The sequence below is a fragment of the Rhineura floridana genome, chromosome 6, assembly GCF_030035675.1.
Source record: "Rhineura floridana isolate rRhiFlo1 chromosome 6, rRhiFlo1.hap2, whole genome shotgun sequence".
NCBI lineage: Eukaryota > Metazoa > Chordata > Lepidosauria > Squamata > Rhineuridae > Rhineura > Rhineura floridana.
The window spans coordinates 136,016,036-136,041,328 of record NC_084485.1 but is presented as its reverse complement, the minus strand read 5'-3'; the positions used below and the strand labels follow the sequence as shown (position 1 = coordinate 136,041,328).

The 25,293-nt window shown below is 40.8% G+C and overlaps 1 protein-coding gene across 2 annotated transcripts in view; it reads right to left on the bottom strand.

The window, feature by feature from the left end:
* Positions 1-15,257, bottom strand: part of EEIG2 (EEIG family member 2) — an 85,791-nt gene extending 70,534 nt beyond the window's left edge. The window contains exon 1 of one of the 2 annotated variants that reach the window (XM_061633880.1): positions 14,568-15,257. In XM_061633880.1, coding sequence (XP_061489864.1) covers positions 14,568-14,716 — 149 coding nt within the window. In that variant the 5' untranslated portion in view covers positions 14,717-15,257. The remainder of the gene's footprint in view (positions 1-14,567) is intronic. The other variant, XM_061633881.1, reaches the window with a different exon arrangement.
* Positions 15,258-25,293: the final 10,036 nt, after the last annotated feature.

The window sequence follows — 25,293 nt, the reverse complement described above, 5'->3', positions numbered from 1 at the left end:
AGTCTGTTTGGCTTAGGGTTCCAGGAAGCAGAGACTGTGGTTTTAACTCTTGCCCCTTTGGAATCCCAGGGGAAATCCGTGTAACTTAAGGCCTGGGTTTCTCCCTGGCTCAAACTGGCAGACAGAAGGGGGTGACGGCACTGTGACCTACCTTTGCGAGGGGTGGGTGGGCGAGTTTTCTTTCTAATCCTGGTAAGGTTGGCAATTCAGGGTGCCTTACAAGAGCTGTGGTCTCTACAGGTCTGAAACTCAGTGATCTTGACAAGAGTTAGTTGCACTGAAGTGTGTTTAGGATTGCAGTTTAAAATGCTTGGGTAATTAAAAATATTTCAACCTGGAGCCTGAATTATACCAGTACTGGTCTTAGGCAAATCTCTTTGAGGGCATTCAATATCCAGAGCACCACTGTCGAGAAAGCCCTCTCCTTGTAGATTAACTTTATACCTATGATGGAAGATGTGCATGGAGAAGAGTCATGGCAAATTGGGAATGGGATCTGCTTGTTGGTGCCTGCTTAACTGCACTCCTGTTCTGGGTTAGTTATTTTTCCACTATGCTTTGCTTTTACTGTTCCATTTGTTCCCCTCTTGAAAAAATAACAATATTGTTATCATTTTTTCCTTTTAGAAAGAAAAGGAAAACAGCCTTCCCTCTTCCCTGTGCCTAACCGTCCAAACCACCCACCCACTTACCCACCCACTCCTCCCTCCTTCTCCACAATCATATTGGATCCTCCCTACTCCCCAGCCCTGGGTGAAAGCAAGAGATTCCTTTAATGCAAAACAAGCACACTGGCTGGTCAGTTTCACCTTAGCAAAACAAATACATAGGCTGCAAAGCAAAGAGCAGGTGAGCAAAGCAAAGATGGGGACTACAAAACAAAGAGCAGGCTGAGCAAAGCAACCATACCAGCTGCAAAGCAAAGATACAAGCTTGTGGGTTTAACACAAAGGCACCACCAGCAGATACACAGACTGGTTAGTTGAACACTAGCAAAGAAAACACACATGCTCATCAGTTTCACCTTAGCAAAGCAAAAAAACAGAATTATCAATTTCTTTTTTTTTTTACAATAATTTTTATTCAAATTTTCATAAAACATACAAAACAAAATCATAAAACATTCAAAGACAAAAAACAAAACAAAACAAAAATGATTAAACAAAAAAATAAAATGTTGACTTCCCATTTGTCGCAGATCAAATCAGTTATAGGTCTACAATATATAACAATCCTGTCTCTTAAATTATATTATAAAATCACTTTCCTCCAGTAGTTATCTTAATTAATCATCAAATCTCATAAACATTACTTTATTCTTTCCACAAAAAGTCAAAGAGAGGTTTCAATTCTTTAAGAAATATATCTATCAATTTTTCTCCTAATAAACATGTCGATTAATCCATCTCGTTAATAATAATAATAATCTTATTGTCATAACCATAGCCCAAATAAACATATTGATTAATCCATCTCATCAAAATCTGTTAGGTCCAATAATTTCAATAGCCATTATTCCATTATCCCTATTAATTCCATCTTCCATCTTCAATAGTCCTGTTAAGTCCAGTAATTTCACTGTCCAATCTTCCATTATCAGTATTCCATAATAATCTTGCTGTCATAGCCATAGTCATATAATAAGAGTCTGATGGGAATTTCCTCTATCCCAAATATTTTCTTGCCATCAATTCTGAATAAGTTGCTGAAATATTGTTGTAAAGTCATATCTCTGTTCTTCTTTTTTACAAAATGCACTGGCTCATCTCTTGAGAGTTTTTCCATTGTCACATGGCTGCAGTTAATTCCATAGATTTTCTCTATATCAAGCTCCATCACGTCATTCCAGTCCAGAAGATTATCCAAGCCATTGATAACTTTATCTCTAATATCTTCATTAATTTCTTCAGAGATAACGTTAAATTCCAAACAGTAGTTTATTTCTAATATCCATAAACTCCAGATCTTTTTCCAATTCCACATTTGTTCCAATCTCCAGGGCTTGTATCTTCCCTTTATTTTTTCTTTTCTCATCTCTGATCTCATTCTCCTCTCTCACACGATCCCCTATTTCTTTAAGCTCCTGCGTCATTTTGCTCAGTTCAATTTTCAGCTCCTTACTGCCCTGTCGCAGGGTTTGTTTCGTTATCTCAATCTCATCCATTATTTTCTGAAACATAATTACTTCCAGATTCTCAGCCACTTTCTTGATTGCCATTTTTAAAACCACAAAAACAAAACAAAACAAAAATAAAGAACCACTTCTTATTTCAGCAACAATTGGGTTAATATTCCAGGCTTGATGACATCACAGTATAAACAGAGCTGCCTGCCTTATCTCTCTATGTTCAAGAATACAAAACAAATTTAGTTCCCAGCATCAAAACAGTTAGCGGCGTCGTGAAGAAGCAGATTCGTCAAAATAAAATAGACCAAAAAGAGAATAGTCTCAGACAATATAATGTTCCTCGGAATAGAAATCCCTCTTCTGTTTATATCTTTAGAATGCACTTCCAGGACAGCTTTTTGCAATAGAAACAGAGATAAGCTGTTAATTTCGTGAACAACAGAGAAGAGTTATAGCTCACCCAGAAGCTCTTTAAAGCTGATTAATTTGACAAATCTCTTTTTGCTGCAACAATTTAAACCAAGTAAAAAAAATAATAGAAAGAAGGGTGCTTGCCTGTTAGTCTGTTTTCTCTTTGAAGAAAAGATAAACGTATCGCATTAAACAGATAGAGCTTGTTCGGAAGTCCGTCCGGCATTGCTGGCTGGACCTTTTCTCATAAATTAATGAAATCCAGTCCTCCCAACAAAAACAGGCTTTTGAGGTTGATCTCTACGTTTCTCCCTGCCCGGGAGTAATTTCATCAGTCAAAATAAAAAATGTTCTGACTGATTTATATCTGAATAAGCTTCTTTTGAGGCGGGAGCCCGTCTCAAAAGCAGGCACAAGCGAAGTCACCCTTCCCGGAAGTCCAGAATTATCCATTTCAAGTTAGCAGTTTCACACTAGCAAAGCAATGTTGGATTTTTAATTTTTTTTTTAATCTAGTGTCTGGAAAAGCTGGGAAACTTGCAGTATTCAGGATTGGTCCACAAAGATAGCAAACCTCTGGACTATTAGGAAACTGGGTGCCAAGTTCAATTATAGCAAAATTCTCCCCATCTCAATGGCAGATGATCTGAAAGAGCACCTAAGTTGGTACAGGAGTAGTACTTCTTCAAGTATTTCAGTCCCAAACCATTTAGCTAAAAATGCATAGGTTAAGGTAATATGTAAAAAAGGGGGGTATTTGTGTCATAAAGGGAGGCATAACTACTTATTTTAAGTACCCAATTCTTTTACATATTCAATTTTCACGTTAGGTTTTTTGTTCACTTTAAGCTTTTTGTTCTTACAGTGTACTTCTGTGTATGCCTATTCAAAAGCAAGCCCATTGGGTTCAATGAAGCACACTCTCAAGTAAAAGTATATAGGATTACAGCACTAATTTCCAAGCACAGAATAGTGGTTTTATACCACTATTTGTAAGCATATTATTATTTATTAAATGTATATCTCACCATTTCTCACAGTAGGAGTCCAGGGCAGCAAACAAAAACACTAAAACAATCTAAAACATCTTAACAAACCGATTTTAAAATACATTACAACAAAACATCTTTAAAAACATCTTAAAAAGCAATTCCAACATAGACACAGACCGGGATAAGGTCTCTACTTAAAAGTCTTGCTGAAAGAGGAAGGTTTTCAGTAGGTGCCAAAAAGATAACGGAGATGGTGCGTGTCTAATATTTAAGTGGAGGAAACTCCAATGGGTGGGTGCCAGCAACACTAAAGGTCCTCTTCCTATGTTGTGTGGAACGGACCTCCTGATAAGGAGGCCCTCACCTGCAGAGCACAGTGATCGACTGGGTAAGACGATCTTTCAGGTATGAAAGTAAAAGATTTTTAATTTCATTTTAAGTGTTGCTTTTTTAAATCCTCATATATATAGGCAGGGCAAGCTAGTAAAACATTATGTGAGGTAGGAACTTCTTTTTTAATGGTTGATGTATTAGTTAACTGTTCACAATGTGCTTTGAAAAGATCAGCTTAGAATGATGCAACAAATTTGCACTTGGTGTAGAGTTGGCATATTGACCAAGATTAAATCCTGAGTAATGATCCAGCTAGAGCTAAGCACTAGTCCCATTGATTTTGATGGCAAAGATGTAACCACATGCTCGACTCTCTCCAGCTGACACCAGTGGATTTCTACAGCATATTTTTACCACCTTGGGAACACTCCATAGCAGCAATCACCAATCTTTTGGACCAGAGAACACATTTCAAATTTTGAGAGTGTGCTGGGGGCACCAGTCACAAAATGGTTGCCATGGGGATTTGGCATAACAAAATTAGAGTGTAGTCATGGTAAAGATTTTCCTATAATTGTATTTCCATATTAGAAAAGGCTTGACCTATTGAATTTCTACCTGCCATACAGCTGTTAAAGGCATAAGAACCCTGTTTTCCCCCCAATGCCAACCTTAAACCAAAGCCTGGACTGCTATGCTGTACCCACTTATGTGGAAGAAAGCCCCATTAAACACAAACAGACTTACTTCTGAGTAGACATGTATACCATTGTATTGTAAGTAAATTATGCAGTGAATTTTTAACGAGTGCCTGGTCTTTAGCTCCTGCAAAGCAGAAAACATGCCTAAGCCTCTTAGAAAACAATCACATTTGCCTTTTGGGGGGAGAGGGATTCGTTAACATTCAGCCACATTTATTGTGTATTAGTATTTGCAGAAAATAACTTCTAAGTACTACCTGGTCTCAGGTGGACCCAGCATGGGAAGGCTGCTAGAGAAAAAGGAAGGGCAAAGTAAAAGGACTAGAAAAAAAGACAAACAGGAAAAGTGCACTAAAAAGGAGGGCAAAATAGCAGCTCTTTAGGATCCCAGGGAATTCCTATTGCTTAGTGTCCAAACAACTCACTTATCAATCATAGTTCTGATTGGCTAATAATACTGACAAGCAGGAGCAGCCAGGCTGGCTTATTTCACATAAATCGTTTGGAAGAGTACCTACACATTTTGCTCCATGACTTTCTTTCTAGGAGGGCCACAGACTTTCCTTCAATTCTGAGCTACCTTCTGTGGGGCATCACTAAAGGACTTTATGAGCGCCATGGCACGTGTGGGTGTCAGGTTGGTGACCTTTGTTCCATAGGTTAGCTGTGTTACTCTGTTGTACCAAAAGCAATAAAATTCTGTAGCATTTTAAGACGAACAACGTTCGTCGGCAAGAGCAACTTCACCAGATGCACGAAGCATTATTTTAACAGGTATATTTACTGACATATATATACATGCACACAGAATAAACATTAGTAGATAACAGGGCCAAAAGTCTTTATTGCACAGGGCAGCACAAGTTTTGCCATATTTCTATGTAGATCCCAAATGCATACAGGATATTATTTCAAAGTAGCAGTTACTGGTGATACACTCTTTCTAGATATGCTAATTTAACACCTGTTGGATAACTGCTTTTTAAAACAGAATAAAGTTTGCTAATAAATTTGGCAGCTCATGCCCAATATTAATACTTTAATATTTAATATTTTTCTTTATTATTAAATGTATATCCCACCCCTCCTCCCAGAAAGAGCCAAGGGTGATATTAATATTTAAATATATTAAAAACCTGACTTGGGAAGGAATAACCTACTACTTTAGCAACATCTCTCATTCAAAGTCACATTTAAAGAGTGCCTTTTTTCTCATGTTTAAACAATCTGTAACGTACCACAGACACTGTAAGAAGTGGAAATGACACTTTGCCTTACACACTTATTCACTACTTTCAGATGGCAATTTATCAGCTGCCCAATTAGGTGCAACAGTTTTAAAACTTATAATATATTTCCGAAAAGAACACCGCAAATATGATTAGAGCTCAACAGCAAAGAAGCACTCATATTTGTCCCTTCCCATCAGAAATTCCCCAATTTTAATCTTGTCTCCACTATGAATTCACTAGGTGGCTTTAGGCAAGCTACTCACTCTCAGTCCCATATCTGCAGTATGGGAATAATAATACTCACCTGCCTTAACAGGGCTTTGTAAAGATTACAGGTAACGTATGTGTAGTGTTTCAAATGCTATAAAAATTTAAAAAATTAAAAACCCTCTTTTCATTGTTGTATTCCACAGGAACTGAAGCAAAGCGAGGGGGTTAATTTAAGAGATCCATTTTTTTTCTGTCAAGAAATATGACTATGACAGCAGATAGTCACTATTCTAAATTAATCATGTGCCAAAAGAGAACCTTAGGAAAACTGACCTCATACTTTATTTCATTAGAATGGGGTTTTTGTAATGCAATATCTCCTGTATTTTAAAGAGGAAAGCTCTCTTCATTTGCTTGCGTCACATCGTACCCTTGGCTCGATTCTGCAAATATCTGAAATAAACATGTAATTTTTTTCATTTGCTTAAAGACTAAAGGTTGTATCCAAGTAAGGCTGCAATGTCTACAATCCAATGTCTACTCAGAAGTAAGCTCCACTGGGTTCAGTGGGACTTAGTCTTAGGTAAGTGTGTACTGGATTGCAGCCTACGTCATACTCAATAGACCCACCAAAATCAATGGACCCAAGTTACAAATTTTGGTCCATTGATTTCAATGGGTCTACTCTGAATATGACTTAATTGGATACAACCCTAATTCTAATTACAGAATTACAGCAGAAGACATATCTTTATGTTAAGTTTCCTATGCTTGCTTTCAAAATTTTCCCTGGTCTTGCTCCTCTGCTGGTGTTGAGCCTCAGCTAACCCAGAATGGACAGGGAAGCGGGAGGCATGAGTTTCAGGCGCCTCCACTGCCAGAGGAAGCAGAGTTGGGAATTGTTGAGTCTGAGCAGGACCTTGCAGGAGGGGGTCAGCCTGCACACCAGCCAATTCTCACGGGTCCCGCACTCCCCGAGGAACAGAGCGCGCTGCCCCCAGCTGCTGCAGAAGACTTGTTGGGTGAGGCTCCAGAGACAGTGGCAGCTCCTCCCTTGCCAAGCAGTTCCCAGGAGGATACCAGTGTGGCACAGCCCCCTGATCTTGAGCCTGTTGCTCAGGAACAGGTGTCTTCTGATGAGCTGTTGGAAACATGCCCTCTGTCCCCGCGCTCCCGCCGCCGCGAGAAACGGACAGGGCCAAGACAGGAATTATGCAGGAGTCAGAGATTACGTTCGAAAACGTTTTTAAGCTTGCCGCTTACAGAGGGGAGTCGTTGAGTCAACTTCCTTCACACGCTGCAGAGCATGTCTAGAGTGTAGTTAGGTATTCTAGTGAGTTAGCGCAGGGTTTTCTATGAAGCGCAATGCTTTTGATGTATCCATTACTCTAATAAAACGAGATTTACTTGCACCTACGCTTCAGCCTCGTCCTTCCGGCTCTGAACCGGACAGCTGGGTGGTATCTTGACTAACTTAAGACCACTGATTTCAATGAGTATACTCTCAGTATGATTTAGTGGGATACAACCCTCCCTCCCTCCCATGCACATTTCCATAGTATCTTCTCCACAGGTACCAATCTTCTGATTCATCCCTAAGATTATTCTCTATTCCTATGCGCTTCCTATCCCAGGAATACTGTTCCATCCAACAATATATTTTCTTCCTTTGCATTTACTTTCAAGTGTTTCCTCAAACTGATTTATTCCAATTCTCCTTCATTTTATTTTCCTTCCTCCCTAATGTGTCTTAACTTCATGCTAAGATTGTAAGCCTGCAAGTAGGGCCTGTAGCTTTTATTTATTTATTGTACAGTTTGTAGGAATGCTAGGCCCTTTATAAAAAAAAAACAAGATTCTGCCACAGGCAACCCATTCCACAACTGGCACAACATTTCCCATTATCCACAATATGCAGTGACCCACAAACCAAAGAAGCAGACTCACCGGATCAGAAATAAACAAACAGAATAACAGATTAGGCTACCATATGCAGTGTCCCAACACTCGGAGAGAAGACAATTAGAAGTACTCATATGATTCTGCTTGACTGCAATAATTAAAAAAAATGGGAAGGTTTTCTAGTTGATTCACGTTAGCCACAGAGACGGTAAAGACAGCTGTCTTTTAAGATGAAAAGAATTCTAAGAGCTTCAAGTCAGGAGTGTGGGGGAAAGTATAATTTGTTACTGATGAAGTAGCTCATTCAGAGGACTGTTAAAATATGTAAGGAAGGACTTTGAATATAGAATTTAAGAATGAAAATGAGCCAATTTCATTCTATAGTGCAGTGGCAAATTCATTTCCATCCACAGAGAAATGCAAATAATTGTGTCAAGCCTGTTATAAACAGGAAAACAATGTCAATGCCTGGAGCTACTTTCTCAGTCTCAGTACAGGTCATACTAGAAAAAAAAAGTTTGAAATAATGGATATACAAACTCTCTTTCTGGCACTCATATCAAGAGATCAAACTATTTACAAAATGCCACACAAACTGTTACTTTCTTTCTGTGTATTGACACTAAACATCTCATTCTGCTTTATTTGTGCACCAGTATTCTGCAACAAGAATTGAGCCGACAGTTCTGTTGCATATGGTGAGGTGGAATTCAGCCAAGTCCTCACAGCTGGATTTATTCTGCTGCACTAAATGAATCCAACACCTTTGCCAGTAAAATGTGCCTCTGACACAGGAAATAGCATGAATTTTCATTCTTTTATCGTAAGGAAATGCACTGTGCTTTTAAATGGAGCTGTATATTTAAAAAGTATTCTCAGTATTCTTAGCATCATGCACGTACTGTTGAAAGTAGAGCACATTTTCTGACTAAAAATATATGGCAAGAAGCTATTAGATTTTCCTGAACACTTCTACTATACATACACTGCTTCTTCAGAAACAGAAAAGAACTGTGTGAGCAGAAAATCCCCTCCCCTCCAAAATTAAAGGGGATTAATTGACTTGAAGGCAGTCCATTTCCATTTTCAAAATGTGCGCACATAAATATACAAGCCAACTTTGAGATAAGAATTTTAGCTGCATCTTAATACACCCTAAGAATTACGGCTGCAACCCTCCACATACCTTGCAGCCAAAGCTATACAGCACAAACATAATAGGCTTATTTTTTCAACTTTGTCTCTAGTACTACAGCTGGGGAGAATGTGATGTTTACTTCTCAGTTCTTCTCAAGAATACTCATTACAGACTACCCCTTAAACATATACTCACAATTAGAGCACACTTGCTTGGGAGTAATACTGAAATCGGTTGGACCTCCCCCTCTGATTGCACAAAACAATGGATTTTCCCATCTTACAGTGTATGGTTTAATTTATTGCTACATAACACATTTGAGATTACAAGCTTGAAATTAGCTGGGGAAAATTTGAATCCAATTAATTAGCCCACAATATAGCATTGCTGTTTTGTTTAAGATTTACTGTGCCAAAAACATGGCCAGAGCCAAATAATAAACTTAACTATTATGACAGCATTATAGAATACTATGGGCTGACAGATTCCAGCATTATTTTTTCCTACCAGCATTGTCAATTCACACGTAGAAAAGCAACCAAGTAATGGCAAAAGAACCAACATTTTAAATGTCAAATACCTGAAATCTTTGAAGGGCAGAAAAATGTCCTCAGAGTTTTGCAAGTCATGCAATTCACACCTCTCATCATCTGTATGTGACAGAGAGCTATTTGACATGTAACATGGCAGCAAACTGAGATTTCTCACCAAGAATGTACATACAAGTGGCCACCAAAAAATATAGTGTGTAATGCAGCCCAAAGACAAGTGCCTTCTTCCATGTTATACTCATTGTTCTTAGAAACTAGTAAAACACACATACACACACTTGCCTTAATATTGCAAGCAACCATATAGCTCAATAGCATTTCAATAGATAAGAATAGGGGGATGAAACATATCTGAGAACTTCTAAGTTCAATCTGTGGTAAAAAAAGCTTTGGTTTTGGAAGGATAAATGCTCCGTAAGACATAAGGCACAGTGAGCAGCCTCAGGCATTCTCTCTTAACCTAGCCCTTTCTTCACAGGGCACTGCAAGATTAAAACAGATGCCCGTTATTAAAATATAAAAATTAAACTTTTGAGACACACAAGAGAATGAATCATAGTTTCATGATTCATCATTTTTTATACAGCTGAATGTTTCTGAGATTTTTCTATCACAACTGCTCTAACACTTATTTAATTTCAAAGTTTATTCAGGTTGCCACGCCTTACAAAATTCCAAGCCTATAAAAATCCTCAGAATTCTTGTTACTGATACTAATTTAAATAGCATGTTTGAGACATGTCTCAAAGTATGCACTCTCATAAAAACTCTGTAAGATAGGACATTTTACAGATAGAAAAGTGATGTGTATCAAAGACCCCATCCATTGCTAAACACATATTTTGAAATTGGGTTTCTCAGGCCCAATTTCAATACACAATGCACTAGACCAAAATGAAAATGGCAAAAATATTTTAAAATACTTGTAATTATAATAGCCTAAGAATAGCTACCTCATATTTATCAAATCTAAACACATTCACTCTCTATGAAAATTCCAGTCGTATAATCCTTGTAAATCAAAGCCATTTAGCAAGTTTATGCAGTTTATAGCTGCTACCTCCATAAGTTCAGATTCAGCACATTGTTATATATTCTCACAGATCATACAACACATACACATACAAAAGTAATTGTCTGTGTTTGCATGTCATGATAAACCAGGGTTTCAAGCTTATCATGGTATATTGTGCACAGTAGTGGGCTGGTGGATGCTGCCTGATTGTTGCCACTTCACTCCTTCCCTGATGCAAACAGGAGAAGCAAACCAGGAAGCCATAAAGCTTGCTAGCCTGCCTTAAATCATGTTTTATTGTTGTCTTGCTGATCCTGGCTTTCTAGGAAATACCAAATCATGATCCTGAATTCAGACAGGAATTTCTCTTGCTGGTGACAGAGGAGGAGTGAAGCAGGAACATATACATTAAATCAGTTAAGTTAGAAATCCTGCATGATTGCATGAACACAGCCTCTACTTAATGCTGTGCAGAACTAGATCTAACAGTAAATTAATTATTTATTCAAAGCATTTATACCCAACTCTTCAGCTGGAGTGGTTCCCAGAATGGCTTACAGATCAGTAAAAACAACAGTTTCCGCTCTGAGGCTTAAAATCTAAAAATGCAGAACACAAAAGGAAGAAAGGATGGGATGGGAAGAAGAAAAGAAGCAAACACACATACAAAATTCTTGATACTACAAGGTTCTTATAATGACCAGCTCTGATGGGGAGGGACTGCTCACAAAACAGGACTTAGCAGCCCCTGAGACAGTGCCCCAGCCTTCCTGGAAGTGGCTGTCATGCAGCTAGAAATTGTTGACCTTACGGCAGAGAGGTGGGCAACCTTTTTCAGCCTAAGGGCCACATTCCCTTCCAGACAACCTTTTGGGGGCTACATGCAGGTGGCTGTCAGGGTGAGAGGCAAAGTGGGCAGATCATCAAATGCTAATTTTACCTTTCTATGTAGGCTACTTTCTACAAGCCTTTCCTATTCTCTATCCAGGCAAGCAAGAGGTATTATCAGAATTCAAAAACCTGTTCCAGCCAGGCAAAAACACTCAAGGGGGGTGCAAAACAAGGCCAGTGAGCCAGACAGGGAGGCCTCAAGGGCCACATACAGCTGCCAGACATGAATCCCCACCCTATCCCTGCCTTACATGGTGCAACTTCAACCTTCTGAGGTCTTGCTGGAATTTTCCAATTTCTTGTCAGCCACTCTTGCCTATAGGCAGGAGCCATTTAAAATGCAGCATGGGCAGAAGGAAACAGCTAACCCCCTCTTTTTTAAAAAAAGCTATTTTCTGGAGGGTTCAGATTTAAAGCAACCATTGCTGGTTGAATAACAGCTTTAAATAAGTGATTCTGCATGGAAGCTCCTTCCACTAGCCAATCCTTGCTGCATTTTTGATCACTCTGTCACACTTTATATAGGGAACCAGTGGTATCCAAGTCAATCCTGCCACCATCACATCTTGTTGCACTCTCCGTCAAACACAGGAAGACTATAAAACTTCAATATGTTGTGGCTACAAATCTGTTTTTGAAGCTTAAATACAAGGATTTAGTTGGGACACCTCAATACTGTTATTTAAGGCACTAGTGAGACAACATCTGGAACAGTTTGATCACTCTGGTTTATGGACCACACCTTCAAAGTAGAAAAAGAATAAGAAAATAAGAACAACTAGAATGATTCAGGATATAAATAGAAAGTTGTATTGCCATATATTAAGAAGGGACTTCATTGCAATTTACAAATGTCACACTGATGTGGGGAAAAATGCTATAGAGATTACAGAAAAGTGTGCCCGTGAGCCAAAGAGCTATTTCAAACTATCCCAAGAGTTTGAGTACATCCAGTAGGGCTTCTGCCTTTTTGTTTTGAACTGCAAATCCCTATGCCATGCCCAAAACTATTTTTGAGAACTCCCTCAGTTTGAGAAGTTGTTTCCCATAAGGCGGCACTGAGATATAACTGTACATGTGTGTTTGCATTTGTGCATACTGTTTAAGAAACACAAGCATGGAACCCCCTTAGGCATGCAGAAACAGCACACAGAGACAGCTGTGCAATTCTTCGTATCCAGGTCTGAAGTTATAACTATTGCCTACAAACTGGCCTTTAACAAGCTTAGACAAAAAGCAAAGATCCCTTATTATAAATTCAGGCAATCTTCATAGAACAGCTGGATGAGGAAAGAACCTCACATGGTTTCAGAACACTAGTTTCTCAACACAGTTGAAAACATTATTTTAATGCAGTTTTCCACTTCCGATTCAGCAGCCTGGGCTCCTATTAGGATATAAATCTAATAAATAAATAAATAAAATAAGGAGGGAATGCCTCCCCTTCCCAAAACCATACATTATTTTCTCCCTTCCTCTGAAGCTTCAGACACCGTGACAATCACAGATCCAAGTTATCGATTCTATTAAATATTCATTTGGGGGCAAATCTGTAAATGACTTTTGTATTACACCTAGGGCCAGTTCACACAGTACATTACCATCCCCTACTATTTGCTCACAGTGATAGATTGGGGGGGGGGGGGTTGAAAGATTGCCATCATGATCACAGAAGCAATTATCAACTAGACTACCATATAGCCCCTGTTTGTCTGAGCCTGGTCCCATATGGGTCTCCTAATTTTAAACAAATTATTGCTAAATGCAAAAAACAGAAGGACTGCATATAAAAATCCCTGCAACTGTGTAGATAATTGCTTCCCACAAACAAAGAATGGCACAGGAAGTCACCTCTAAGTGGTTCAAGCCAATCCCAAGGTAGCATTTTGCATGTGTGAAATGGATATCAAACTGTGGTCCGCTTGATTAAATATGACCTTTCTCCATCACAGCACTTCTCTAGGAATGATTGGACAGTTTGCATGCAGATTTAAGTCTGGGATTCTTATTTTGTTTATCTTTTTCTATAGTGTACTACTTAGCACAATTACTTAATTTAACTAGAGCTATCTACTTTACTGGCATCTTAGTGTGGCACACTGATCACTCCTGTTCTCTGCAGATGGCATAGTACATAAATTGGCATGCAAGGGGGTGATAAGATCCCTGCCTTGGGAGAGGTACTTGACAGTTCCCTACCAGCCCAGACATTACTGGACTTTATTAGGGGTGTTTTGCAATAGAACTACTGGAGGAATACTTTGAGACATAAAGCAATCCCTAATATTAGGTCTCAACATTTGTGGGGGAGGTTTCAAGTTCTGTGTTGCTTGGTACAGCAACAGGGCTGCTAGGTCCTGTAGGAAGGGGAATAGTGAGTTGGAGAGATTTATGAAGGAGCTGTTTCCAATTCTGTTAAAGGAATCTATGTGCTGTGCAAGCCTACTTATATGCTGGGGGCGGTAAAACTGGGGGCTAAAATAAAACATAAAAGGTCTTAGGGACTACAATCAGCCTGGAAACAGCATCTTTTGATCTGGAAGCCCCAGTACTGAATCCCACCCAACTGAAGGAAAATGCATTATTTTGGTTACTCAATAGTTAGGAAGACTCACTCTGCACATGGCTTGAGACACTGGCTTCACTACTGCTTTACACCTGATGCAGTCCCAAAAGAACTGCACTGAAAGCACTGGCACTGAAAACAGGGTGAGGCTGAGCACTGGCTTCTGCTTAAGATTGTTTTGTGAGATACGAGTTCTTCCCCCTTCCCTCTATCCAGTCTACCGGAACGGCAAAAGAGCTGTTTCGCAGCAGGAAGGGAGAAGAGGCTGAAGAGCGAAAGTCGCCTATAATATTGCTCTCCGGGCCAAGACAAAATAAGAATCTTGTGCCACCTTAAAAAGACTAACAGGTGTATCGTGGCTGCAGAAATAAGGCGCCACGAAACAGTCTCTCTTTTGGGGGGCGTTTGCTAGAACAGACTAAGCCCTCTCTGCTGCTTGTCTCCCGGCCAGGTTAGGGAGTCTCAAAAGAAGGGCGGAGGCGGACTGTCCCTCCTACCTCGAGGACTCTCCGCTGAAGCTGCCTCCGTCCAGCAGCCGCACCTTGCAGAAGAGGATCCCGTTGACGAAGGGCACCGAGGAGAGCTCGTCCAGCTCCAGCTCCACGCGGAATTTGAACTTCTTTTTCTTCATCATCATGAAGGCCATGAAAGGGATGGAAGGCCAAAAGGAGACGGAAAGAAGTAAACAAACACTCGAGGAAGGGAAGCCCCCGAGTAGCGCCTGCGACTCAGCCTAACCCCCTGCCGGCTCCTCCATTACCACAGCCGCCGTTTTTTCGGCCCTTGTGACCAAGCCCAGGAGATGAGGAGGAGGAGGAACGGCAGGCAGGCAGGGGGGAAAGAAACACTCCCGCCCGCGCGTTGTCTCCACCTCAGGCAGGCGGCGCTGGCGCTGCTACGCCACGGCGCCCGGCCACTCATCTAACTGAGCCCGCCCGCACGAGTCAGCCGGCTGCGGTTCAAACCAGCCCGCCACCCCCCGCGGTTCCCCAAAACGGTGGGAGGGACCGTCGAGAGGATTCCTCTCCTGCCCCCATCCGGCCGTCAATTACGAGGAACCCGTCGGCTGACTGACTCCATCTCCCCTTCCCTACGCAGGCGCCCCCAGTGGTTCCAACCACATCTGAGACCGGCGGGGGAGAAAAAGATTATGCGGGCGGGCGCGTTAGGCACTGAATCCGCTGAACTGCTTCAGGCGGAGTCCTCCAGGCGTTCTCTTCTTAACCCTCTCAGAGGAAGCTGGCTGACCTGTGGCCTTCCAGATGTTGTCGAACTCTCAGCTCCCATCAGCCCCAGCCAGCACGGCCAATGGTTAGGGACGATGGAGTTGAGAGTCCAGCAACATTTGAAGAGTCACAGGTTCCCCATCCCTGCCCTATGTTGTCGCCAGTTTCCATCCCCCGGACACGAAGAAAATGTTGCAAATTAAAAATAGTAATGAAAAGTTGGCAGCCCTATAGTACACTCCTAAGCAAGTCTCCTCAGAAGTAAGCCCCGCTATGTTTAATACAGTTATCTCCCAGGTATGTGGCATTGGATGACAGACCTATTGATGAAAGCAACATGCTGAATTTAGGTGGGCCACCATGAACCTGTTATAGTCCTGCCAGAAATGTGGCAACAAGAGAAGCAGCCTAGTTCCACATCACACAAAGAACTTCATCTTTTTCTCTGTTCATCTCTATGTGGCAATCTAAAATAACTACTACCACCCCTTCCACTTTTATAGAGACTAACGTTTATTAGAATTTGGCTTTGCTTGAAAATGGCAATCACCCTTTTACTACTTTTTAGCCATCCCAAAGATTAGCTGCTCAAGAAATAAAAAATATAGCACCTCAACGTATCACCTTCTTTACAGCTGATATATGTTTGTGTTATCGGATCAGTGACTTGGAGAAACTTCTTTCATGGCCTACCTATGACCTTCTTGGCCAAAAAACCACAGAGGATAGATTTCTAAATGTATTAAGGACCTTCAATTGAGGAGAAGTTTCTTTAAATAGCAAGAGGCTTACTATGTTAAGCATGCTCAGCAAAAAAAAGAGAGCAATATTAAGACTCCACTGATATCATTATTCACTTTATTTAAAAGGTTGTCTAAATGCTGAAGACATCTTTGTGGAATTCATTGGACACTAATTACTTTTATTTATCACCTTTCCTCCATGGAGCTCAAGGTAGCGTACACAGTTCTCTCTCACACACACCCCATCAGTTTTTATCTCAGAACAACAATTTTAGGTAGGTTAAACAGAGACAGAAAGAAGAGCCCAATGTCACCCAAGGAAGCTTCATGGCTGACCAGGGATTTGAAACAGGGTCTCTCTCTCCCCCCACCCTTTGTCCAACATTCTAATCCAGCTGTGGGGAACCTTTGGCCCTCCGGCAAGGAAGAGGAGGAGCAGAGCCAGGAGTTCAGCAGGGAGTCCCCTGAAGGCTTATGAACCTTGACAGGTGCCCATGATGCCGACCTTTGACTCTATCCCTGAACACAGGTCTCATTCTAACAAGGTGAAGTTGAAGCCTTGAAGTCAGCAATTCTGTGCATCACAGAAAAGGCAGGAACAGAAACAAAGGCATAAAAAGGAATACACACAGATTGTACTTTATGGAGACAGACAATTCAAGTAAAAGATGTTATAGCATGGGAATATTGGGAAATCATGCAGTGATTGTGCTGGTGATGTTGGAGCAAACCAGTGTCCATAGAGGCTACATGCAAAACAGAGGGAATGCTAGTGTGATAAGGCTCCAACCACATTTTCCACCCAAATGCAGGTTTGTTCTTCCTTAGCCAGGAATCCTGGCATAAGCATTCAGGATGATTTTATATATAGTTACTTAATAATCAAAAGGGCATTTTGACTGAATTCAGTATTTGTATTACAGAATACAACATAAAACTCACTGTTTATACACCTGATGTTATATCTCCCTCTACTGTGTTCACAGTACCACTACAAATAAGTTAAAGCAGCATAAAAACACATAAAAGGAACTTCACAAAATTACCGAGATGTTTAATATGTCTAATTAACATTGCAATCGTAGAGGTCTACTCAAAAGTTAGTCCTATTTGGTTTAATGGCAGTTGGAATTTAGGACTGGTGCTGGAAAAAAGGATGAGCATACTTTCTTGGTTGTTTTACCAAGCATCTCTTCAGTGGCACAGGAATTTCCTTTTTTCCCCACATCACAGAAATATTATAATCCATCATCTGTGAAGCTTCTTATTTAACACAGAGCTCAATCCTGATGCCCCATGCCAACCATCATTAATATATCTATGAATTAATAATTTTTAGTTTGCCTTTTACTTTATAGAGGACAGTCTTTTTGTGACATACTTTATTCAATGGGATGACGTGAGAGGGGTCATGATGACTTGTCCCTTTCATTTGGTACATTGGATAAATTCTAATTCTTGTTTATTAATCATAAAGCCTCACCATCACAACCCCCAATAATGCAAGCATCTAATCTCTGTGCATTAGCTTGGAGACAAATAGTAACTGATGCTAAAGTATTAGAGTACAGTCAGTTGCTCAGTGGTGTTGGACATACACCCCCACTTTATATATATATATACACATCATGATGCATTGTGTTTGAGAGTCACTTGTGCAAAAAAGAAAAGAAAAAAATAAATAACATTAGGCCAGACAGGGTGCTAGGATGTCTTATAGGAGACCAGTTTCCTGGTAGTGATCATGTGTCATCTGGAGTAGCTCAAGGTTTATTTTGGAATGCAAAACCTCTTCCTTATTGATATACATATGAACCATATTTGGCATGGGGGGCATCACACTTGAGAGTCACTTGCACAAAAACAAAGTGTTGGCACAGTCATGATGCTTGGGAGTTTTGTAGGGAACCTGTATTGCAGGCGAATCATATAGAATGAGCAAGATTTTATTCATGATGCAGTCTCCCAGTTCCTTATTCCCAAGGGTGGCCTGGAAACATAATGTGTTAAAGCATGTTGCACACACAGAATCCCTTTGGTATGGAAAGAATGCTGGTGCATTACAAAGCAGTAGGTCTCCCAGTCATGGAGACGTAGTCCAAATATTTTTTTTCAGGGGTATGGATACTTTAGTTCAGACTGCTCATGAAGTTCTGTGTTGAATAAGTAAATGGGAACGAGCAACCAATTACAGCTTCATATGCCAACTTGGTCCCTCACCTTCCACTATGGTACGGTACAATCAGTGCCTGTCAAATTTGTGAGGATATAGAGAGACCAGGATTCACAGTCTGTCCTTATTCCCTGCCCCCTCAAACTCTCTCTCCCAGGGATCAGAGAGTCCATTCTGACAAACTCCACCGTATGCACTATTTGTACAGTAACCAAGCCCAACAAAACTATGGTGCTTGGTTAGCTTCCTGAGAGCCACTAGGAAAAAATTGAGCCGATAGACTGTGGCTCCGGGAACATAAAACACTGCCAATGATTTAAAATTAGTATTTGCTGCAAATGCATATATTGTCGTAAGTAGGTGGACTAGTGCAATGCTTCTTAAACTTTTCCACTGCCAGCACCCCCTGGATTTCCAAAATATGCTCTCGTACCCCCTGAAAAAATACAGTTCATTTTTTATTTTATTTTAATGTGTATTTTAGCCTAACTTTGCTAAGATAAATGACAGTTTTCCAAAATCTTTGGTTGGGCTTCGCACCCCTAGAAAAAGTATCTCGCACCCACGGGGTGCATGCACCCCAGGTTAAGAACCACTGGCAGGCTGTCAAATGCATTTTCCTTTGTACTACAATCAGATGTGGTGGTTGTGGAGATATTTAGTTCTTTCACCCATTTACTTCCATTTTGGCTTTAGTGTGCTGGGAAGTCTTGCACATAGGTTTGCTAACCAATGAGATTAAACCTAGTTTTGCCACTCTCATGTTCTTTAACAGAACTGCAGCCTAAATTGCAGAAATCAGCAGCTGAAGATTTTCACAATGTGAAAATAAACATGATCACATATCGATACCAAAAGTGGCCTGTTTAACTGAGCAAAAAAGGTAAAAGGACATGTGGCATCTCTGACAATTCAAGCCCCATTACTGCATTCAGTTTATCTCAGGAAACACAGGCTTTGAACAACAGATATCTGAACCTATTAATAAACCATATTAAGCAAGAGAGTACATGTCTTAGAAAAAGAGCTATAAATATAGTCAGATGTGGGTGGTATTGAGGCAAATGGGAATCACATTAATTAAAAGTCTGTACTATATTAGGCAGCACATGCATGCAAACCATATCTTAATACATCTATTGTTGACACTAATATCAATGCATCACATTTAAATGCAAGTAAAACAGTTCATAATTAAATATAGCAATAGCAAATGCATACATAGATCATGTATAACTCAAATGTTACCCTGCTTCTAGAGAAACAGCAGCAGAGCAATGAGAAAAACCTAAGTTCCACGCTTTGTTAACCAAGAATTAGGTATATCAGCCAACCCATCAGTCTCTTATAGGAAAGTCTGATATAAGTTCTTATACGATTGATCTGTAGTCTTAGTTATACTTTTTTCCCCTAGGGTGGGAAGATACAGAGGTGCAGGGATTTATTTTTGCTCTCAGTATCTATGAAGAAAATTCCAGCAAGTATAATTTTTATTAATTCAGAAGATTTATACCCAGCCTTTCAATCAAATGTTTCTTAAGGCTAAGGCACCTTACAGGCAACAGGTAATAATACATAAATCCCCCCAAACACAACCCAGCATTGCCCTGTAATCCTTTGGCTGATAGATGGAGCCAGAGCATCCCTTTGTTCTGCAGTCTTAAGGCAACAAGTAATTGAACAGAATATTCTAGCTAGAAAGGGTGTAGAAGCAAACTCCTTATAGCTACAGCTTCTCCAGCTATTGCATGAGGCCAGATTGGTCTCTCCCTTATCATTATGTCTCCATGTGAGGTAGGAATTACTACCTCCCAGTGATCTTTCTTCCCCTGGCCAGCAGCAGGGACCAAAACCGCCAGGATAACTAGCAATTGCAGGGAATCAGACCGCTAAACCATCTAACTCAAAACTGTTTACACTCACTGGCAGAGTAGCAGTGGCTCTCCAGGATTTCAGAAAAGGTGCTCTCTCAGCCATACTTGGAGATGCTATGGATTGAACCTGGGACCTTTTGCATACAAAGCAGATACGACACCACTGAGCTCTGGCCCTTCCTCATCAAGGCGCACAAAAAAGCCTATTTAGGACTCACAAGAGAAGCAAACTACATCTAGGCCACAAACCAGCTCTATCAAGCCCACCACTAGCTGAACACGTTTTTTCCTGCAGTAGCTACAGCAGCAGGGAGCTAGAGCCAACTGAAGCCTTATATAGGTTGACAAGACCTGGGGTGGTAGGCACAGGTGATGGCTGTGCTCTGCCACCCTAGTCAGAGGCAGTATGCTTCTGAAAACCAGTTGCCGGAAGCCTCAGGAGGGGAGAGTGTTCTTGCACTCAGATCCTGCTTGCAGGCTTCCCCCAGGCACCTGGTTGGCCACTGTGAGAACAGGATGCTGGACTAGATGGGCCATTGGCCTGATCCAGCAGGCTTTTCTTATGTTCTTATGTTCCACCTTCCTGGAGGAAGTGGCTGTGTGGTTAAAGAGCCCACCCCTTATTTTACAATCTTTGACTTCTGTGACTCTGGGAAGGTAAAAAGTACCGCAGGGGAGACATCCTTTAAATCATGTCCTCAGGAGAGGAGTGCTCCAATGTATTGAGTTTTCCCTCCCCTGAGGAAGCAGCCTGAACATCATCTTCATAGGAGTCTTCTTCTGAACACTAGAAGGGGTTGTGGATCATGACAACAGCAATATGTTCTTTCTCTGGGAGGCCGGGTCAACAAGCACCATGTAGTTGCTGCATCTCTGACCCATGGGGCAAGCTTTTTTAAACTATGCAGATGACAAATTTCATCTGCTCTTCTTGTATTTTAAAGGTACAGGAGAAGCACCCTCTTTTTGCATCTGGCAAAATGGTGAGCAAAGCAAAAAGAAAACAGGGTTCCTGTACCTTTAATAGTTGTGTGGTGTGGGCATTCATTCCTGCAACCTGCACCTGCTGAAATTCCCTCTTCCACACACAGCTATTAAAGGTGCAGGAAGCCAGTCCTCTTTTGCTTCTGGCCACCCTGTTTGGAAGTGCTAAACGAGTACCCAGCTGGGAGTGCCAAAAACTTAGCCGTAATATATGCCAGCAGCATGGGTCTCATACGCACATTTGGAGAGACCGTGGATCTAAAGCCAGCAATAGGTTTGGATGCCAAAAGACTCACAAAAGTGTGGACTAGCAATTTCCAGATGTATAAAAGAAAAGCTAATGTCTTCTGTTTAATAAAGAAAGACGGGGGAGGGGGTCTAGGCTTTAGGTGCACTTAAAGTACTCAAAGGACACTTGAAATCTCAGAGTTCTTCAAAACCAATCAATAGGTGAGACAGTAATGCTTTTATTAGATTAGGACGGTACTAGGCCAATATATAGAAGGTGGAGCAGTGGTGTAACAAAGGAGGAATGTGGGGAGTGGGGAATGCAGCTCTGAGACTTATTTTCAGAGGAGCAATGACATCATCTATTAGAGCTCCACGGTAACTGACTCTCCTTGCTTTGGGAAGTGAATGAGATGATAATGAGATTCTTAGGTTTTACTATTGTTTGTGACAGATTAGCAGAGAACAACTCAGATTATCTGATTGATTCTGCTCAGGGAGTATGACATGGGGGCTGTGATGATGAGCTCTGCATTTCAAAAGAATAACCATGTTTTCTCTGCAGAACAAATAATGTCAACAGAAAAGAGGCGAAAGGCCTAGGAATTAAAAAGCTACGTTTGAATACAATTAATACAGATATCAGCCTATAATTATGTAACAAACTAACTTGTGTGTGTTATGTGCCTTCAAGTCAGTTATGACTTATGGCGACCCTACGAATCAGCTACCTCCAATGGGATCTGTTGTAAGCCACCCTGTTCAGATCTTGTAAGTTCAGGTCTGTGGCTTCCTTTATGGAATCAATCCATCTCTTGCTTGGCCTTCCTCTTTTTCTACTCCCTTCTATTTTCCCCGCCATTATTGTCTTTTCTAGTGAATCTAGTGTCCAAAGTATGATAACCTCAGTTTTATCATTTTAGCTTCTAGTGATAGTTCTGGTTTAATTTGTTCTAACACCCAGTTTGTTGTCTTTTTCATGGTCCATGGTATCCGCAAAACCCTCCTCCCACACCACATTTCAAATGAGTTATTTTTATCTTATCCACTTTTTTCACTGTCCAACTTTCACATCCCTACATAGAGTTCAGGAATACCATGGTCTGAATGATCCTGACTTTGGTGTTCAGTGATACATCTTTGCATTTAATGATGTTCTCTCACAGCTGCCCTCCCCAGTCCTAGCCATCTTCTGGTTTCTTGACTATTGTCTCCATTTTGGTTAATGACTGCGCCAAAGGTATTGATAATCCTTGACAAGTTCAATGTCCTCATTGTCAACTTTAAAGTTACATAAATCTTCTGTTGTCATTACTTTAGTCTTCTTGACGTCTAGCTGTAGTCCTGTTTTTGTGCTTTCTTCTTTAACTTTCACCAGTGTTCGTTTCAAATCATTACTGGTTTCTGTTAGTAGTATGGCATCATCTGCATATCTTAAATTGATATTTCTCCCTCCAATTTTCACACCTCCTTCATCTTGGTCCAATCCCGCTTTCCATATGATATGTTCTGCGTATAGATTAAACAAATAGGGTGATAAAATACACCTCTGTCTCTCACCTTTTCTGACTGGGAACCAGTCGGTTTCTCCATATTCTGTCCTTTCAGTAGCCTCTTGTCCAGAGTATAGGTTGCGCATCAGGACAATCAGATGCTGTGGTACCCCCATTTCTTTTAAAGCATTCCATAGTTTTTCATGATCTACACAATCAAAGGCTTTGCTGTAATCTATAAAGCACAAGGTGATCTTCTTCTGAAATTCCTTGGTCCATTCTATTATCCAACTTATATTTGCAATATGATCTCTGGTGCAGGGCCAGCGCATGACATGCCGGGGCCCTTGGCACCAGTTTGCCGTGGGCCCCAGTGCATGCACACACGCACACCTGCCTGTCTCTTGCAGGGAGGGAGCTTCTTCCACCCGCCCGTTCACTGGCTCCGTCTCTCCTGTCTTTTGCGGCTTCGTGGGCTGCTACGCATGCGCATAGCTGCCATCAACTAAGACGGCGGCAGAGGTTTCAGCCCCTTAGGGAAACCTCGGCCACCATCTTGATTAATGGCAGTCCTGCGCGCACAGCCCGCACAGCTACAAAAGACAGGAGAGACAGGTAGGTAGGAGGAGCCAGCAAATGGGCGGGTGGAAGAAGCTCCCTCCCTGCGATCTGCAGCGGCTACTCTGCCACTGTTTGCTGAAAAGGAGCTTTATTCCTCCCTCACCCTATCGAGAGGTCCCTCGGGGGCCTCTGTGGCTCCAGGGGCCCTCGGCCAGGACCCAACCTGGCTGCCCTTTGGGACCAGCCCTGCTCTGGTGCCTCTTCCCTTTCTAAATCAAGCTTGGACATCTGACATTTATGACTAACTTAGGTTCATTAATTTTAATGGACTTACTCTGAGTAGGACTTAGTTGACTCCAGTCCTATGTCTCTGCTTTACATTTTGAAAATTTGCTACAATGTGGTTTCAATGTTTAATAGACCCACAATACCCTTCTATTTTTTAAAAAAAACTACAGCCGAAGCTCTGGTCATGGCCAGAGTTCGATTCCAACGGAAGGAGGAAGTCGAATCTCCGGTAAAAGGGGTCGAGGTCCACTCAGCCTTCCATCCATCCGGGGTCGGTAAAATGAGTACCTGGCATATGCTGGGGGGTAAAGTAAGGCCGGGGAAGGAACTGGCAATCCCACCCCATATATACAGTCTGCCTAGTAAATGTCGCAAGACCCTAAGAGTCGGAAACGACTCGCACTATAAGTGCGGGGACACCTTTACCTTTTTTCCCCTCTCCAATATTATTTTGTTAAACCATCTCATTTCTGATATTGTTTGTACTTCTGTATAATGCTTGGAAGAGTTCATAAAATTATTTCAATAATTTGCCATCTGTAGAATACAATAATAATTACACCTACCATTTTTTAGGCAATGTACAAAGATTAAGACAATAAAGTTCCTGCCCATAAACTTAACAATCTAATAGACATGATACAAAAAGAAAAAAGGGATAGGTAGGGAACAGGGAAAGAAACAGATTCAGGCACTTATTCTGTCTAGTTACATAAATGTTTCATGAAGAGGTGGAATGGTCACGGAGACATTTCCGGAAGAGACAGAGCCATTAGCAGTTGGTCCCGTCTGAGTGAGCTCTGCTATCTCCCTCTATTGCAGTCAGCTGGAATGACTACTAATCAACAATCCTGGGAGAAGAAGAGCCAAATGGCAGTTGATCTCAGCCAAACATTCCAAATTGTTTTTTAAAAGCCATGTGTAATGCACTCTAGTAACATATAAAACTCCATTTTCATAATAGTCATGCTTGAAAGATTTCAAAATGTAGTGTTTGTTTTAGTGCAGCTAAGAGACTGGCAAAAGCAACCCATTTGTTTATGCAATGTATTGTTCAAGCAGAAATTATTAGTTGGCACCTGCTGTATAATGACTCACTAGCTTGCTATCTATATTAAAATTGTTTATGCTTTTAAAAAGCTGTTTATGCAATCATACACTATGATCATTCCTTTATAGTTTTTAAACAATATGTAAAGATAACAGCAGAAGAATATACCTGAAACAAGATTTGCATACAAATAATAGTAAATGGTCTTTCAAATGCATAGCACTATATTGTTGGAACAGCCAATATACAAACTGGTTATGTAAACAGAAGCCAGACTGCTCTATTTAATTTTGTTGTTACAAGATTGTTGAGATTTTTTTTTCAATTATAATGTTGCAATTTCTATACTAGTGTATACAGTATATCTGTATACTAGATAATGTTGTGATATGTATACTAGTGCCACTATAAACAATTGTACTATACTTCACACGTATTTTAGTCAATATATCTTTTTCCTACATAGAGACACTGTGGGCCATTTCACACACTGTACAGAGGCAAGGTTAGGTTTCCTTGCAAAGCTTACATTCACACCTTACTTTGGTGACCTAATTTGTATGATTCATGTGTTTGTCATATTCACACCACATTTGTTGCTG